The 17,014-nt window shown below is 51.7% G+C and overlaps 1 protein-coding gene across 1 annotated transcript; it reads left to right on the top strand.

Moving 5' to 3' along the window:
* The first annotated feature begins 5,852 nt into the window (after nt 1–5,852).
* On the top strand, nt 5,853–12,643 carry LOC133256645 (speedy protein E5-like). The gene is made up of 10 exons (XM_061431432.1): nt 5,853–5,913; nt 7,176–7,279; nt 7,513–7,581; nt 8,004–8,120; nt 8,322–8,519; nt 10,576–10,634; nt 10,986–11,071; nt 11,466–11,640; nt 11,734–11,832; nt 12,093–12,643. Exons 2-9 carry the CDS (start codon nt 7,264–7,266, stop codon nt 11,791–11,793), a joined length of 780 nt encoding a protein of 259 aa, XP_061287416.1. The 5' UTR covers nt 5,853–5,913; nt 7,176–7,263; the 3' UTR covers nt 11,794–11,832; nt 12,093–12,643.
* The last annotated feature ends 4,371 nt before the right edge of the window (nt 12,644–17,014 follow it).

Below are 17,014 nucleotides of genomic sequence, written 5' to 3'. Positions count from 1 at the left end.
CAGGGGGCATGGGTTCAATCCCTGGTCAGAGAATTAAGATCCTGCATGCTGCAAAGTGTGGTAAACAAACAAACATACTAAAAAGACAGAGTGGATTAGAAAACATGACCCAACAATACGCTGCCTACATGAAATTCACTTCAACTATAACAATAGAGGTAGGTTGAACATTAAAGCATGGAGAAAGATACACTTAGCAAAGATCAGTTCAAAGAAAACAGAGGCTACATTTATATCAAATAAAGTAGACTTCAGAGGAAAGAAATTTTCTCAAGAGAAATAATAGGAAATGTTATCTAAATGTTCCCAAAATACCCAGAACAACCCCAAGTTCTTTCTCAAAGTAAAATCCGTGATACTCGACTTGGGAGCCCAATTTCCTCTAACTGCCCAGCTGAGAAGAGAGCAGCTAAGTGTACTCTTCTCCCGGAAAACGGGCTCTTTGAGGAAAAGGCTCAGAGCAGACTGTGTCTCACTGAGAACTCCAGGTAGACCCCAGCTAAGTGAAGAAGCAAGACAAGAGAGGCGCAGGACAAAAGGAGGTGCTCCTCTCAGCTCCCATATTCACTCTGGGGATCATACGTTAACAGGTGTTGGTCTCAGATACATCAAGAGGGTGAATGGAGGGAAGATGGATGATTTAAGCCTCTTGAGAATAAACAGAGGTTTCCCCCAAACCTTTCATGGTTCAGGTCAATGCTACACGCTCTTTCATAAGATCTGATCACCTTAGGGGAGCACACGCGGGTGCCCAGCACGGGGAGGAGACTGCTGACCGTGCGGTCTGGGGTCACCATCAGTGGAGTTCTCCTTGAATTCAGTCCCAGCCAGGTGGGTCCAACATGTATCCATTCACAATCTAAAAACAATCCCCAAATCTCGTCAAAGCGTCTGCCTTACACCATCCGCCCACTGCAAGAGACTGAGTGTCGTTCAGGGTCCCTGGCCACGTTCCCGAGGGAGATGTTCCTCCTCAGCCTTCAGGCAGAGGAATAGATGTTACCTTCTTAGTGGAAGCTGTGGCTTCTACCTTGTTCTACATCTTTATTCAAATGCTTTATTGGGAAAACAGTATGTATATGCCTTGCTGTGTGGTTCACAAAGGTATCTTCATGGTTATTATATTATTGTACCTTCAGCATCACGGGCATTACCTGACTCATCCAGAATTGCTCAGATCAGTCAGAACGACTCCACTCTAGGACACTTGCCCCTCACTGTAGGTAGGGGCAGCACAGGCTCCATTCTGGGGGAAGCAGCAAGTCCCATGGAATATGTTTCCATTCATCCTCTGCAGTGCCTACGTGAAATCATGGGTTCTCCTCAGTTGCTGATGGTGTAACCCCAACAAAGGCCTCCTCTAATTTCAGTAATTGAATATGACCTGGTCAGCTGAGAGCATGGGGGAGGTGGGGTGGGAGGATGTCTTCATAACTCCCGATAGTGTGTTTCTGAAAAGTTGGTTGCTGTCTCAACATGCAACAGCAGCAATGACCTCTATCAACCATGACTGCTGGGCTTCCCTGGTGGCTCAGTGGTAAAGAAGCCACCTGCCAATGCAGGAGACACAGGTTCAATCCCCACGCAGCAATGAAGACCCAGCCAAAATTAAATAAAATTATGTTTTAAAAATGAATGGTAGCATCCATTCCACAAATAACCATAGAGTCCCTACTGTGTTCTTCAAAGGGCTGCACAAGTCACCCTCCTGACTCCCTCCTGAACTCACAGTGGCAAACCCCAGCGGGAAGAACAGCCACCATCCTACCGCCAACACCAACACCTGCAGAGAGAGCCAGGAGGGTTCATAGTCACACCCTATCAAGGAAGAGGGAGAAGAGGAAACCCACAGACACCTTCCTAGTGTCGGCAGCCACAGAGCCCAGTTGCATCCTGCTGCTGTGTGTGTGTGTTAGCGGCTCAGCCATGTCCGACTCTGTGCGACCCCACGGACTGTAGCCCGCCAGGCTCCTCTGTGCATGTGGTTCTGCAGGCAAGAGCACTGGAGTGGGTTGCCATTCCCTCCTCCAGGGGATCTTCCCGACCCAGGGATCGAGCTCTCATCTCCTGCATTGTAGACAGATTCTTTATCGTCTGAGCCACCAGGGAAGTCCATTCCGCTGCCAGCAGTCTCATAAAGATGGGAACACGGAGGCTGGTGCCACGGCGTCTCCACCACCACTCCTGTGTGGGGAGAGTGACACCATCACAGGAAGGGCGGAAACGGGGCTGGCAGCGTCAGGAAGGCAAGTGGGGAGGACACGCTCATCCCTGTGGCCCCAGAGTGACCACAGGAGCTCCACGGCCGTCGGTGCCCTACTTAACACCCACCGACCACAGAAGCTCCATGGCCGTCGGTGCCCTATTTAACACCCACCGACTCAGTGGAAACTCTGGGTGATAGAGAAGGACAGGAGGGAAGGCTGGCATGCTGCAGTCCATAGGGTCGCAGAGTCAGACCTGACTGAGCAACTGAGCAGCAACAGCCTAGCTGGAGAGGGATGTTTTGTTCTTGTTTGGTTTGTTCATTTACTAGCTGCACTGGGTTTTCATGGCTGCACTGGCTTTTCTCTAGTCATGGTGAGCAGGGGCTATGCTCCAGCTGTGAGGCGCGGGGGCTTCTCTTGTTGCTAATCACAGCTCTAGAGAGCAGGCTTAGTTGCCCTGAGGCACGTGGAATCCAAGTTTCTGGACCAGGGATTGAACCTGTGTCCCCTGCATTGGCAGGTGGATTCTTAACCACTGGACAACCAGGGAAGTCCTGAGAGGGAATGCATTAAAGGAAAAACATGACCCCGTCAATTTAGTCTTGCACAGACATGGCCTGATGAATCAAAAGAAGAGACTAGTCCCTGTCAAGCCCCCCATCACCCTGCCCACACTGGAATCCCCTGCTAGTGGCTCTCAGAGCCAAATCCTGAAATGCAGAGCCCCTGGTCAGGCTTAGTGGCTGCCGTGTTCTGCATGCCCTCCACACAGCACTCCATTTTTTCCATTTGTTGCCATTGTTTAAAATATGCAAGATTTCACTTAATAAAAAGTCCGGATTTCTGGCTTCTTTTAAAGCATCATAAGACCTAGACTTTCAAGAGTAAGAATACCCCACCCAAGTCGGTGTGTAGAACTGGGGTGGGTGACGTTTGCTGCCCAGGACTGACACCCTCGCCAGCCCTCTGGGCCACCAGCTCTGTGCTGGCTTCCCCGTGGGGGTGCTGACTGGTCCCTGAAGACATGTGTGCTGGAGTCCAAGCTAGCGACAGTAACAAACTTGCCTCCCTCCACCCTGCCTATGCTGGAGATTCCCAGGACAGAAAAATTTCCAGAATATAGAGACTCCATAAAGAAGCTTCTGTTCCTGTCCCCTTTCACCACCCTCCCTGCCCCCACCAAAAAACCCAAGTTGCCCTCCAAGAGTCATATCTTTTGTGAAATCTGAAGAATGGAGGAAGCTTCAGGGCAGCTCTGGCTTCAGGATATACTGCTCTGTGGGCTAGAACGAGAGGTGGAGACCACAGACTCAACCAGAGTCAAGAGTGTCTGGGGGAGGAGAGAAAATGCCACCCTCCCCTCACCCTCCCACCCTCTGTCTCCCTCAACTCTGGGGAGGGCATGGGGTGCCAATCAGAGGGAGCCATGGCAGAACCTGTGGTCACTGCACCACAAATTCTGGCAGCCAGGCTCCCCGTGGAAAGAACGTTTTCAAGGGGCCCAGCCTCTGCCATGTTTGTGTGCGTGTGGTCCTGAGCTAGACCCTGGTGCGTGCAGGGCCACTGTTTTCTCATTTATCAATAAAGTGCTTAAGATGACTCTGTTTCAAACGGCTTTTAGCAGTGAACTATTCTTTCCAAATTGATTTCTCTACCAATCCCCAGTAAGCAAAACAGACACAGAAGATGAGCGGCTATCTAAAGCTGGAGGTGAGAATGGGGAGTGGGTGCAAATGAGCAGGAGGGATATTTTGGGGGGATAGACGTGTTCCAAAATTAGATGGTGGTGATGGTCGTTCAACTCTGTGGAAATACACTAAAATTCATTGAACTGTATTTTTAAATGAGTGAAAATTATGCTGTTTAGCATATATCAATAAAACTTGTATACCTTAAACTTATACAGTGTAGAATGTCAGTTATATTTCAGTAAAACCAGAAGAAAAAGTGGTTTAAAAAAAAAGAGGATGAAAAGGTAACGTACAGATTGGGAGAAAATATTTGCAAATCACATATCTTACAAAGGACCTGTGTCTTGGATATATATCATAAAAAATTCTCAAAACTCAACGGTAAAGAAGTTAATTCAAGTAGGAAAAAAACATGAACAGACATTTCACCAAAGAAGATACACAGATGGCAAATAAACACATAAAAAGACGTTCAATATCATTATGGAAGTGCCAATTAATTCCACAATGAGATATGGTTAAAATAAAAAGTGATAACCCAAATGCTGACAATGATGTGGAGAAAGTGGATTATTGATTCACTCCTAGTGGGGATGTACATGGGCTTCCCTGGTGGCTCAGTGGTAAAGAATCCGCCTGCAATGCAGAAGACACAGGAGATGCAGGCTTGATCCCTGGGTCAGGAAGATCATCTGGAGGAGGCACGGCAACCCACTCCAGTATTCTTGCCTGGAGAATCCCATGGACAGAAGAGCCTGGTAGGCTACAGTCTATAGTGTCACAAAGAGTCAGACATGACTGAAATGACTGAGCGCATTGGGGATGTATGACAGGGCTACCCTAGATATGGCAGATTCTTACAAAACTAAATATGCACTTTACCATACAACCATGGATTACGACTAAGCGATAAAAAGGAATAAACTATTGATCTATGCAACTCAATAAATAGTTCTCAAGATAATTATGCAAAGTAAAAAAAATAGACCAGATTATAGTTTCCACTTATATATTTTTGAAAGTAAAAAATTACATGGGAGTTCCCTGATGATTCATTGGTTAAGAATCCACCTGCCAATGCAGGGGGACATGGGCTCCATTCCTGGTCTGGGAACTAAGATCCCACATACCTCGAGGCAACTAAGCCTGTGCCCCACAGCTGAGCCCAAGCGGCAATGTCCATCTCCTGTGGTGATACTCTGCTACAGACATACAAGTCTGTACCACTGAAGGAAATTTGTTAAAAAGGGTGTATAGTGTCTGTCTATCAGTTTTGACAACTGCATGTGAATCTACAATTATAAATTGAAAAGTCAAAATTTTTAAATCTTAATATATATAATCATGCTGCTGCTGCTAAGTTGCTTCAGTTGTATCCGACTCTGTGCGACCCCATAGACGGCAGCCCATCAGGCTCCCCCGTCCCTGGGATTCTCCAGGCAAGAACACTGGAGTGGGTTGCCACTTCCTCCTCCAATGGATGAAAGTGAAAAGTCAAAGTGAAGTCGCTCAGTCGTGTCCGACTCCTAGCGACCCCATGGACTGCAGCCTACCAGGCTCCTCCGTCCATGGGATTTTCCAGGCAAGAGTACTGGAGTGGGGTGCCATTGCCTTCTCCAATATAATCATAGCTAAACACAAATCAAGAAATGTAGTAAACACAAGAAAGATAGAAAAAATAAACAACTTTATTATGGATATTCATCAATTTTTATCACTTTTTGGATATGTGGATGTATCACTTTCATTTAGAAACATGAATTGGTTAGACAAAACAAAAGCTGAGTTTCAGAGCTATTACTGGGGCAAGAGAAAGTGATCCCAGTGTACAGCCTGGGACACTAACTCCCTCCTCCTGAGGCCCACAGTCTTTTCCTTGAGAGTCTTATAAACCCAAGAGCACTTCCTGGCGGAATGGTGTGACATCATCATGAACTCATGGCAAGGGCTCCGGAATCTCGGAAGCCATGGGATCCTGAACACTTGGCTACAGTCCGTGGTCTTCTCCCGCTGCTGTAAGTCTGCATGTTGAGTAAGGGTGGGGGCCTAGGTCTTGAGGGAGCCTCATGGTGTTCCCTCCGGGTGGGCATCACTCTTTTCTGTACTAAGGCGAATCTTGGGTCCTGAACTGTGTCCTTCCAAACTGTCACAGTGGATGTGGAAGAGGCCACCTGTGAATTTCCAGATGAGTGACTGGGATGCAGTAGAAATACAAATAGGTCTCAAGTTTGGGGTGCGGGGGGAAGAGAACCAGAGAGGATGTGGGTAAGAGGAGAACAAAATGAATCTGGGGGAAGGGGGGAGAGAGAGTAAAGCGATTTCTACAGAGAACTTGCCCTTGAGAACCCTGGGCGCATGTGGACATCATTCAGGGGGAACACTGCCCTCAGAGGCACAGGCGGGACTGGACTTCTGGAGGGGGTGCCCTCTCAATCAGCTTCCAGGACTGTTTCAGACTGGCTTGGGCCACTCTGCTCAGACTTTTGCCAGGCTTGATTGCCCGTGGTTTTATAGTGGTTCACAGGGCTTCCCAGGTGGCCAATGCAGGAGATGCCAGAGGTGGCGATTTGATCCCCTGGTCCAGAAGATCCCCTGGAGAAGGAAATGGCAACCCACTCCAGTATTCTTGTCTGGAAAATTCCATGGACAGAGGAGCCTGGCAGGCTACAGTCCATGGGTTTGCAAAGAATTAAACACAACTGAGCATGCACACAGGTAGAGCTGATAACATAGCATGAAAGGTGGCCCAGTTCGACCCTAATGGAAATGAGACTGAGGCTCAGTGGTGGCTGCCACAAGCCATTCTTCCCTTGAGCACTGGTCAGACACGAGGTTTTTTTTTAGTATCTATTCACTTATTTATTTGGTTGTACTGCGTCTTAGTTGGGATCTAGTTCCCTGACAATATGGAACTCGAGGCCCCTGCATTGGGAGCATGGAGTCTTAGTCAATGGACCATCAGGGAAGTCCCAGACTCAAGTTCTAATCCCAAGTCCAAAGAGCTCTAGCCACAGTTAAGGAGCAAACCTGAGACAAATTACATCATTGCTTCCTCACCTGTAAATAGGCGAGTTATATACTTAACCTCATGCCTCATTATAAGGATTGAATGAGGTAATTCCCAACCACTAAAAAATATCTGAAGTTTACTAAGCAGTCAATAACTGTTAGCTACAGTTATTGCTATTTTAAATATTATTTGGTCTCACAATCAGCAAGTTAAGCAGAAAGAAATGGCCTGGTCAAGGTCAAGTTGGTTTCTTTCTTTGCTGCCCAGAAAAGACAGAATCCCTCTGAGCTCCTCATTGGCTGCCTCGGAGACAGCTCCAAACCAACAGGACTCAGCAAAGAAGAAAAGGGTGTGCATGGAAGGGAAGGCAGGTGCGTGTGGTCATTCGCGCCCCCGCCCCCTGCCCTGACTTTATCCCTGGTCTCTGAATGAAGGTGACAGGTCGCCATGGCTCCAGCATCAATTCCCTGAACTCTCACGACTGTGCATCTGCAGGGTGGGGGAAAGGGTGTCCAGGGTGGGGAGACAGGAGGCCACTCTCTTGTTCACTTTTGTAGTTATTAAAGACACCAATGACCAGAGAATTTCACATTTATCTCCATAGAGGAGTCCCCCAGGCAGAAAGAGCCATGGAAAGAGGCCCAGGAGCACAGGATTTCCCCGGCAAAGAAAGGTAATTATTTACTCAATTCCTACCCTCCTTTATGAGGATTCTGAAGTGGTTTAGTGGGTATAGAATCCACCAGCAATGCAGGAGACACAGGAGATGCGGGTTCAATCCTTGGGTTGGGGAGATCCCCTGGAGGAGGGCAAGGCAACCCACTCCAGTATTCTTGCCTGGAGAATCCCATGGACAGAGGAGCCCAGCAGGCAACAGTTCATGGGATGGCAAAGAGTCGAAGCCAACTGAAACAACCAAGCATGCACACACACACCCTCCTTCATAGATGAGCACAAAGCGGGTGACGGTCATTCTTATTCTTCAGATATCATATGCAAAGACCTCAAGGTGAGCAAAGCGAAAAGGAAAGAGCCCAGTATTTCCCAGGTGGGTCCCCCACCCTGACCACACAGGGTCCTTCCTCTCTCCAGCAGCTTCCAGGAATGGGAGCCCTCTGGCCTCCAGTCTTGCCCCTCTGGAGGCTGGCCCTGAGCAGAGAACCAGGAAGATGAGAGGCCAGAAGAGGAAGAAACTAACGGATGTGAAGGCAGGTATGTGTTCTTGGCTTCCCTAGCCCTCCACGAAGCATCAGTTACTGCTGAGCAACCACTGTCATCTTGCCCTCATGGCGGACCTTGGGTGGCAGGATCCCGTCTTCAGGTGAGCTAAAAGGATGGATTCAGGACCTCCCAGGTGGGTCAGATCTTGTTTACACAAGAGTCTTGTGCTCACACAGAGTCTTGTTTCTGCAGCAGCCCACAAGAGCAGCTCCCTGGCCTCCCACCCCAGCTCCTCAGAAGCTGTCTCTGAGTTGAAGTCCTGGAATAAGAGGGAGCAGAGGAGGAACATATGGACTGTCGATCACATTGAGGGAACAAAACTCAGGATGAACAAGAGGAGAAGACCTAGCTATCGTCCAGAAGACCAAGAAGCCTTCTACCGACTTCTGGGTGTGTGTTCTGAGCCAGTGGAGAGTCAGGTCTCTTCTTCACCGAGGATCCCAGGGCCCAGGGATTGTGGCCAAGACCCCCTGGGGCTTGGAGCTGAGAGGTGTCCAAGTGGCGCAGCAGCAGATCACCAGGCTTTCATGTTCTGGTTCTGCTGTGGTGCCAATGGGTTTTCCTCTGAGACAAGTTCTTGGAGGGAGAAGAGAAAAAGACTCATGGCTATGTTCAATGATCAAGACAGTTTAGGACAAATCAAGGGGGGAATTCTCTGCCCACATTTATTCCATCCAGTTAAGGTTTTAGAGATCAGTGACGAAAGGATCAACTAGATCTTGCTGCCTTGATGGTCAAAGTGGGAGGAGGCCCAGAATAATTACAAAAGTAAGTAATTTGCCAGTGACAAATGCAGAGAAGGAAAATTCTGGAAAGGCAGTGACACCTGAATATCCATTGGCAGGACTGATGCTGAAGCTGAAGCTCCAGTACTTTGGCCACCTGATGCAAAGAGCTGACTCAGAAAAGACCAACAACATCGGTGACACCTAGGGGCTTCCCAGGGGGCACTAGTGGTAAAGAACCCACCTGCCAAAGCAGGAGACCTACGAGACGGGTTCAAACCCTGGGTCGGGAAGACCCCCTGGAGGAGGGCATGGCAACCCACTCCGGTCTTCTTGCCTGGAGAATCCCATGGACAGGGGAGCCTGGGGGCTACAGTCCATAGGGTCACAAAGAGTCAGACAGAACTGAAGGGACTTAGCACACAGCACAATGGCACCTAGAGATGGACTGTGGACAAGAGTAGGAGTTTTGTGATACAGATACTCAGGGAAGGTCTGCAGAGGTGACGTCATGACCTGAGGCAGGGCCCAGTGTGGTAGTTTAGGGATGACACACACATGACACTGTCCACTAGCTGTGTGCAGTTATTCAACACTGAATATTTAAACTTCTGAAGCTCAGTTCCTGGTTCTTCTCACCAGCCACATTTCATATGCTCAGTAGCCACACATGGCCAACAACTACTTTTTGCTGCTGCACTGGGTGTTTTTGCTGCATTCAGGCTTTTTGTAGTTTCTGTGAGCAGGCTTCTCCTTGCGGGGGCTTCTCTTGTCGCAGAGCACAGGCCCTGTGCTCAGGCTTCAGCAATCACAGCACACGGGCTTAGTTGCCTCATGGCATGTGGAACCCTCCCTCCCAGAGCAGGGATCGGACTCGCATCCCCTTCACTGGCAGGCAGACTGCTGTCCACTACACTGCCAGGGGAAGTCCTGACAGCTACCATGCTGGATAGAAAGATCTAGACCATTTTCATCATCACACAGCTCGGAGCCAGGCTTTCAGCTGCTCCCTGTGTCAGGGAGGGCAAAATGATCCACAATCCCTCCATCCTCCCATCTGCGCAAATGTCATTGTCCAGGGTAAAGAGTGAAGAACAAAGAGGATCTGATATTCTCAGGTCACCACTGGAAAATGGTGACCTCCAAGGGACAACAACTGTAGCCCCCCATGAGCCTGCTGGGGGCAGGTGAGGCCAGGTTATTATCTGCAGGAAGTGGCAGAATCCAGGAGAAAGAGGGCAGGATGCCCAATACCGCCCACCCCAGCTTGGGGGAGAGTATGAACTCCCCACCGCCCACACAGGGTGCTTGGTTATCAGATGGGGCAGGAAACCCTTGCAGTGTGAGGAAGTGAAAAGAAATGTGGTGCCCAGAGGCCCAAGGCCATATCCAAGCTTTGGCTCCAGGAATACTGTGTTAAAACTTTGAGAACCAGGTTCGTATCTCTTCGTGAAGCACACTTATTAACTCCCATGTGTTGAAGATTAAATAACAATAGCAAACCACCTGCGGCTGAGACCCACTCTCCCTGTGTCAATGGAAAAAACAGCTTTGTCACTCGTTAAAGCTCTGAGCCTCCCAGTGGGAAAGAGAGTTGCCTGCACTCCCTGAAATAGAGGAAGGGGGAGAGGCTTCCTGTCCTTCTCCTCCCTGTGAGCTGAAATCCCACAGCCTCAGGCTCGCTGCTCCTGGGCCCTCATCACGCCTCCCTTCCTTTGCAGAGGATCCGGTCATCCAGAGCTTCTTGGAAGCTGACATTTTCCTGAAGGTGTCTGACAAGGTATTCACAGCACTAACATGGGGAGGGACTGAGGGACTGCAGGGTCACCACCCCATGGGCGCAGGGACAGAGGACCAGACGTCAGCCTGGGCAGAAGCCCTGGAGAGACCCACCCCTGGTGCCAGAAAGGAAGGACGGACAAACTGGCAGTGCCCTGCACTGGCCCTGAACGTCTCCTTCCTGGCTTCCCGTGGTTGGCTCGTCTCCACATGTCAAAGGGCCAGGAGGCCCCCAGCAAGGCCTACCCTGGGTGGCTCTCCCACCTGGGCGGGGGTGGGGCACACAGCCCATTCAGAACGCTCTCCCTGCCATCCAGCCCTGGCCGCCCTCCCCTGCTCTGTCTCCACGCAGTACCTGCTGTCCATGGTGGTGGAGTACTTCGGCCGTGTGGGGCTTCCCGGTCACCTCTACAACAGGATCCACTTCTTCCTGGCCCTGTGAGCGCTTCCCCGAGGGCCCCCAGTGGTGGTTCAAGAAGGGGTCACAGGGTCAGAGGAGGGGAAGGCAACCAGTCAGATCCTGGGGTAATGAATGTACCCAGGAGACACCGCGTGCTGCCCAAAGACACAGTGACCCAAGGTGGAGAGCCCCAGGGGAATGACAGCAGCCAGACCCTTGCCCTGGGCTGGACAGGCTTGGAGTTGAGCGCCGTCCTGCCGTCTGGATCCAGGAGCCCCAGCCAATGGGGCTCCCCTGGACCCAGGCCTGGATACCCTGCCCTGGATGCTGGCTCCTCAGGGGGACCTTGGCAGCCTCTCCACTGCCCCCCTTGCCCTGAGGCTGGGAGCCCTTGCGGGGCTGAGTCCAGCCTGCCCTCTTTTCTGGTGGCAGCTACATTGCCTCCGACATGGAGGAAGACAACCCCACGTCCAAGCGGAGCATCTTCCAGTTCCTGCTGGGCAGGGAGCACTGGCCAGACCTCTACAAGGAGTTCCTCAAGCTGAAGGTGGAATTCTTCCATGCGATGGGACACCGAGCCTGGGTCACCCCCGAGCTGTGCGAGGAGGTCTGTCGGGGATGAGGGCTGGGGGGCCACACCCCAGAGGTGACGGGCTGGGCCATTCCTCAGGGGGCTTACCCTGCTGTGCTTCCCTTTTAGATCCAGGCTCAGAACCCACATCACTGGGTCTGGAGTCGGGCGCGCCAGCGCGCCCCCTAGGTTCCCACGGAAATGGAGTGGGGAGTGCAGCTGGTCCAAGTGAGTACGGGGCTTCCTGGTGGGGACAACGCCACCCCTCTATGCCCTTGCAGTCACCTCCAGGGCTGGTGGGCATGAGGAAGAAGTGCCACTGCGTCCCTGGATGTATGATTAGCCTAGTAAGCGCTCTGAGAACTCCCGTGGTACAGAAAGTAATTACTGTGTTTATATTAAAATTCTCCCAACAGATTCCATTACGGAATCATGAACTATGCTGTACAAAGTCCCAATTTGCATATCAATCTTTTTTCTTTTTTTAGGAAAACTCTCGAAAGCGCTGATCTAAGTCATGAAAACCTCTGCAGGGTTTTGATCTGAGTTGAAAATTTTAAATATAAATACATGAAAAACAGTGAGGTCATCCTTTCTGGAAAAGGAGCTATTACCCTGGTGGCTCTTGGGGTAAAAAAAAAAAGGAGAAAGATTAATTCCAGCATGTCATCAAAAGTTCTGTGTGCTTTGCTCCCTGGGCTGGGTCCCTGAAGGATGTGGCAGGGTCTAGCCTCTCAAGGATGAAAGGAGCTCCTAGAGCTCTCTGGTGTTTGAACAAGTAAGCTCACTGGAAAATAAAGCAGCACACACATGGAGCCAACAGAGGACAGCTGCGGAGACTCGGCGCCTGACGCAGCACACTCTTCAGTATCTGTCTTCTTTGCCTTCAATTTCGTTCTTCTGTGTGGATCTACTTTAAGTGAAGGGAGACCTTCCATGAAGGGCATGAGGATCCCTCCGCCTGGGCTGGAACAATCCTGTGAGCTAAGCCCCCACCCCGTCTCACAGCAGGGCGTGGCGGGGCGCACACTGACCCCAGGAGAAAAGGAGAGACAGAGCAGGGTGGCTGTGTTCTGAGATAAACCGAGTTTGGTATCAAGTTCCATTCATCCCCAGCGTTTTATCTGACAACCAAGCATATGTCAGGACACATATTCCTACCGTACGTATCAGGAGTCTCAAAATTCCAAAGAAAACAGCATTTTTACCACAATACTAAACAGAGAACAGCAGTCACTGGGGCCCCTCCTGGGCCTGGCCATGATAAAGACGACGAGGGTAACGGGGATTCTCCCAGAGGCCGTCCTCTGCGCACCTGGAGCTGCGGTCCTGACAGCCTCCTCACCAGGGGGCCTGCCACCCACCCTGACCCCACTCTAACTGGGGTGCCTCCTTCCCAGGCCTTGGGCAGCCTCAGACAGACAAAGCACTGGATGGGTCTCCAGCTCTCCACAGGCCTACGGACCATCGCGAACTGAACCTGCGGCGCCAAACCAGCTAGTGGTATGATGGCCCCTGGCCTCCCGGTGGGTGTCAGCCAACAAGGCCCTGAGCCCAAGGGCCCTGGAAGGGCTGAACAGTAACACGGAGGGGCCCCCATGGAGCCGAGACCAGAGCAGGTGCCTCCATGGAGACCGAGGGCAGATGGAAGGAGAAGGGCTGGGAAGTGCAGCAGCAGGCCTGCACCGCCAGGGAGGAAGAACCTGAAGAGGAGCCCAAAGAAACGCCCAGGCGATGAGGAAAAGAGGTGGAGGCGGGAAGGAGAGAAACCCGGGAGCAGAGAGCACGACCAAGGACACCTGCAGCCAACCTGCTGGAGAGCGGCCATATCCGGTGAGACGGGACACTCCAGCTGAAGGGCCGAGGGCAGACACGGAGCACACGGGCAGGTGGATCGAAGGCTGACAGTGGGAACAGAAGAGAGGGCTCAGCAGTGAAGAACCCTTCTGCCAAGGCAGGAGATGAGGGCTCAGTACCTGGGTCAGGAAGATTCCCCTGGAGAAGGAAATGGCAGCCCACTGAAGTATTCTTGCCAGGGAAACCCTGTGGACAGAGGAGCCTGGCAGGCTACAGTCCATGGGGTTCAAAGAGTTGGACACGACTGAGCGACTTTCATTTTCTTTCGTATGTGTAGCCCCTTTAGGTACAAAGTTTTATTACTGAGCGGCTGCTATACGGTATTACTGGGTAATTGCCAGACAGAAACTGTTGAGCTCTTCATCTTTTTTTCCCATGAAAATGTCTAATTTTGCCAAGAAATTTCTGCTAAGGTTCCCAGGAACCTCACAGTCAAGTGTTACAACAGTTGGTCTTGTAAAAAGCCAACTCCTTTCGGGAAGCAATACAATTGTTGTTCAATGCTATTTCATGAAGGTTTAGCATTTTCTTCGCGTCTTCGAACCTTCCAGAAGCAAAGGACCACAGTACTTCCAGCCTGCGACACTCAGTCAGTGCTTCCCCAGAAGGCCAAGGTGGAAGCAGCTGGGCTAAGGGGCGGTTCTCTCCCCAGGGTGGCCACTGAGGGGCAAACCCAGAACCGACAGGATTGGACAACAGGCCACACCATGTCCCCACCCACCCTCCTGAGTTCAGTCCTGGGAAGCCCGATTCAAATGGGGCCAACCCCAGAACACTCCAGCGGCTCTGCTAAAAGGTTCCCCTGGCATGTGGGAGGTAACCCAAGGCCTCTTGGAGGTCACCGCTGCTGCAGTGCTGAGAATGGTGCCATCAGCGGAGCTGGTACGGGGATGGCAGGATCGCAAAGAAACGTGCGGTTTTCAGAGACTAGCTGGGCCTGATCATGGAAACGGCAAGTGAACAGTACTGGGAACTCAGGGGAGACTGCCAAGGGGCAAGGGCAGCAAAGCCCAGGGGAGCCGAGTGGTAGGCACTCTGGACACACTGTGTTTGCACCTGGATCATTACATCTGACATAGCATGACAGGGTTTGCTCAGGAGCCCAAGCAGAAAGGATGCTGATAAAGGGAAGCAGATGGAGGGGCTTCTGGGGCAGAGGATACAGAAGCCCCAGCAGACCTGCAGAAACCCCAAGGCAAGGTGCCACGCAGAGCTGGCATTAACACCCTGCAGCCAGGTGAGCACCTCCACCCTCTTGTCCACCTGCAGCAGCTCCGCCTCCTCTCCCCCCTGTAGGCCACACTCGGCATGTCCCGCTGGCACCTCCGAGGGCACTCTTCTTACCTGGCCCCCATGGGAAATGTGGGTGGAGGCTGAGGAGTGAGGAGGAGGGGGTGAAGATGCCCAGCTGACATCCAGGCACTGCGCAGGGCAGAGGCGGTGACCCACAGGCTGAAGTCTGGAGGGGGTGGCACAGGGCACACCCAGCCCTCCCCTGGGGATCTGCAGATTTCACCCGAGGGCTGGCGCCACTCTCATCTGATCTCACGGGTGCTAATGACAGTGGATCTGCTCAGGATTCTCCCTTCTTCCTTCATCTCCAGAGTTCTACACATTTACCCAAATACCTGCTTAACCTCAGAAAGGCTACAGTAAGTAGAATGAAAACATTCCTGATAAGTGAGAGATATGCACACACATAAACACAAATGAAAGAAACACGAGTGGCCTTAAGTAGCTTTCAGCCACTGTTCCTGTGACAAGTCCCCCAAGAACACGACTCGCCGGGCCAGGATCCCAGCATGTCAGGGTTCTGAGTGCACACGGTCCAGAGCTCGGCACCTACCCTTAAGAATCGAGATGGCGCCACTGACTACAGAGACGAGGCGGCAGACCACACCTGACTGAGTCCTGGAGAGAAGGCGGTGGAAATCAGGTGCTTATCCACAGATTTTCAGTGCTTTTACTGAACTTAGTATAAAGTTCTTTTCCTAAACTTCCTATTTCATGTTCTAACGTACCATGGAAGAAATAGTTTTAGCTAAGAGAGAAACAGTTTAAGATGGTTGTTGTATGACTAAGAAAGCAGCACACAGACTAATTCAATAAATCTCATTCCAAGAAAATACACACAAAGACCTTTGTTTTTCCAAAGATGTGCAGAGAAAGCAAGAGTCATCTATCTGCTTTTTAAGGTGTTCATAAACTCTGCCTGGTGCACTAGCCGAGTAACTCACACTTCACCAGCCTCTTCCTGAGTGTCTACTGGACCAGGAAGACGGGCAGTCGTGGACCAAGTTCTCTGTATGAACAGCATGGCCTGGGTGCCCAGGCTTGTCTGGGCAGCGACTGGGGGTCGTGTGGCCTCGGGCCGGCCACCTCCGGCCCTGACCCTCAGGTCTCAGCTACGGAACAAGAGGCAGGACCAGGGGCCACCCAAGGGAGTGTCTGGTGTAGATGCCTGACCAATGGGCTCCCCTCATCTGGAGCCTCCAGGTCCGGCCCTCTTCGCAGCCCCTACTCTGCATGCGCGCCACACTGCACACCAACAGAAGACGCAGCAAAGCGAGAGGATGGCCAACAGCCAGGTCTTCCTCGTCCACGGGCCAGAGCCACGGATGTGGTTTTAGAGGCTTTTACCAAAGAACACTTTTCTGAAGCTCGTGACTGCACTGAGAAGCAGCCACCCTATTTCAGAGTAGGGGGAGCCTGGTCTTGGAAGCAGGAAGGGACAGTCACCTGGGAGCTGTGGGAACCAGCGCGAGTGTCTGCATGGTGCAGGAAGTGTTGACACCGCCCCCCTCCCAGCCTGGGAGAGGCCTCTTAGGAGGCTCTCTTCCCACCTTGCCCCCGGCTCCCTTCCACTGCTGGTTCACAACTGCAGACACAGCAGGCGCAGGGCAACCAGATTCTGTCCCCTCTCCCACTGCTGAGCTGGAGAGATCATCATACAGGGAGGCTTCTCCCACAAAACTTGGTCAGGATGAGGATGGGGAACCCAGAAGAGGCTCGCAAACCTTATGAAGGAGGTAACAAAATCTTCCTGGCTTGGTCTCAGATTGGCCTACGGCCTTCAGTTTCACCCAGCCCCCAGTGGTGTCTCCCGGCTGGCCCACTCAGGATGGGTTTGGCACGTGTGTCGCTTGGAGTCCTGACACGTCCCTTTCTCTAACAATTCCTTCTCCGCTCCATGGCTCTCGTTTCCAGCCCCCATCTGGGCTCCCACACCCAGGGGCTGCCCAGCAGGTTCACCAGCCTCACACCACTGAGAGATGCAAGTCCCGCCCCCTTCTTGCCTCTTCTAGGATGTCAGGAGGTCCCCTGAGCTGGGACATGCCCCTCTCAGCAAGCTGTGAAGTTGGCTGGTCTTCAGGCAAAGGGTGAGAGCGTGGCCTTACTCAAGGAAGACCGGGCAGCACTCAGAAGCTCTGTGAGGCTTCCACCACTGGCGTCCCTGCTCAGGCCTGGCGACCATGCCTCAGAGCTGCTCCCAAGTTCATGCCTTCACTGCTTTGTAAGGCGTTGGAGGTAGGAGCACAGGTGTCAACATCCA

This window comes from Bos javanicus, chromosome 11 (genome assembly GCF_032452875.1).
Source record: "Bos javanicus breed banteng chromosome 11, ARS-OSU_banteng_1.0, whole genome shotgun sequence".
NCBI classification, from domain to species: domain Eukaryota; kingdom Metazoa; phylum Chordata; class Mammalia; order Artiodactyla; family Bovidae; genus Bos; species Bos javanicus.
Note: the sequence above shows the minus strand (reverse complement) of the source record. Positions and strands in the feature narration are given on the sequence as shown.

Excerpts from the sequence above, each read along its gene's own strand:
- LOC133256645 (XM_061431432.1), top strand. Across the intron at positions 7,582-8,003 it reads GATTTCCCCGGCAAAGAAAG|CTTCCAGGAATGGGAGCCCT; the intron begins GTAATTATTTAC and ends TCTCTCCAGCAG. Across the intron at positions 11,072-11,465 it reads ATCCACTTCTTCCTGGCCCT|CTACATTGCCTCCGACATGG; the intron begins GTGAGCGCTTCC and ends TTCTGGTGGCAG.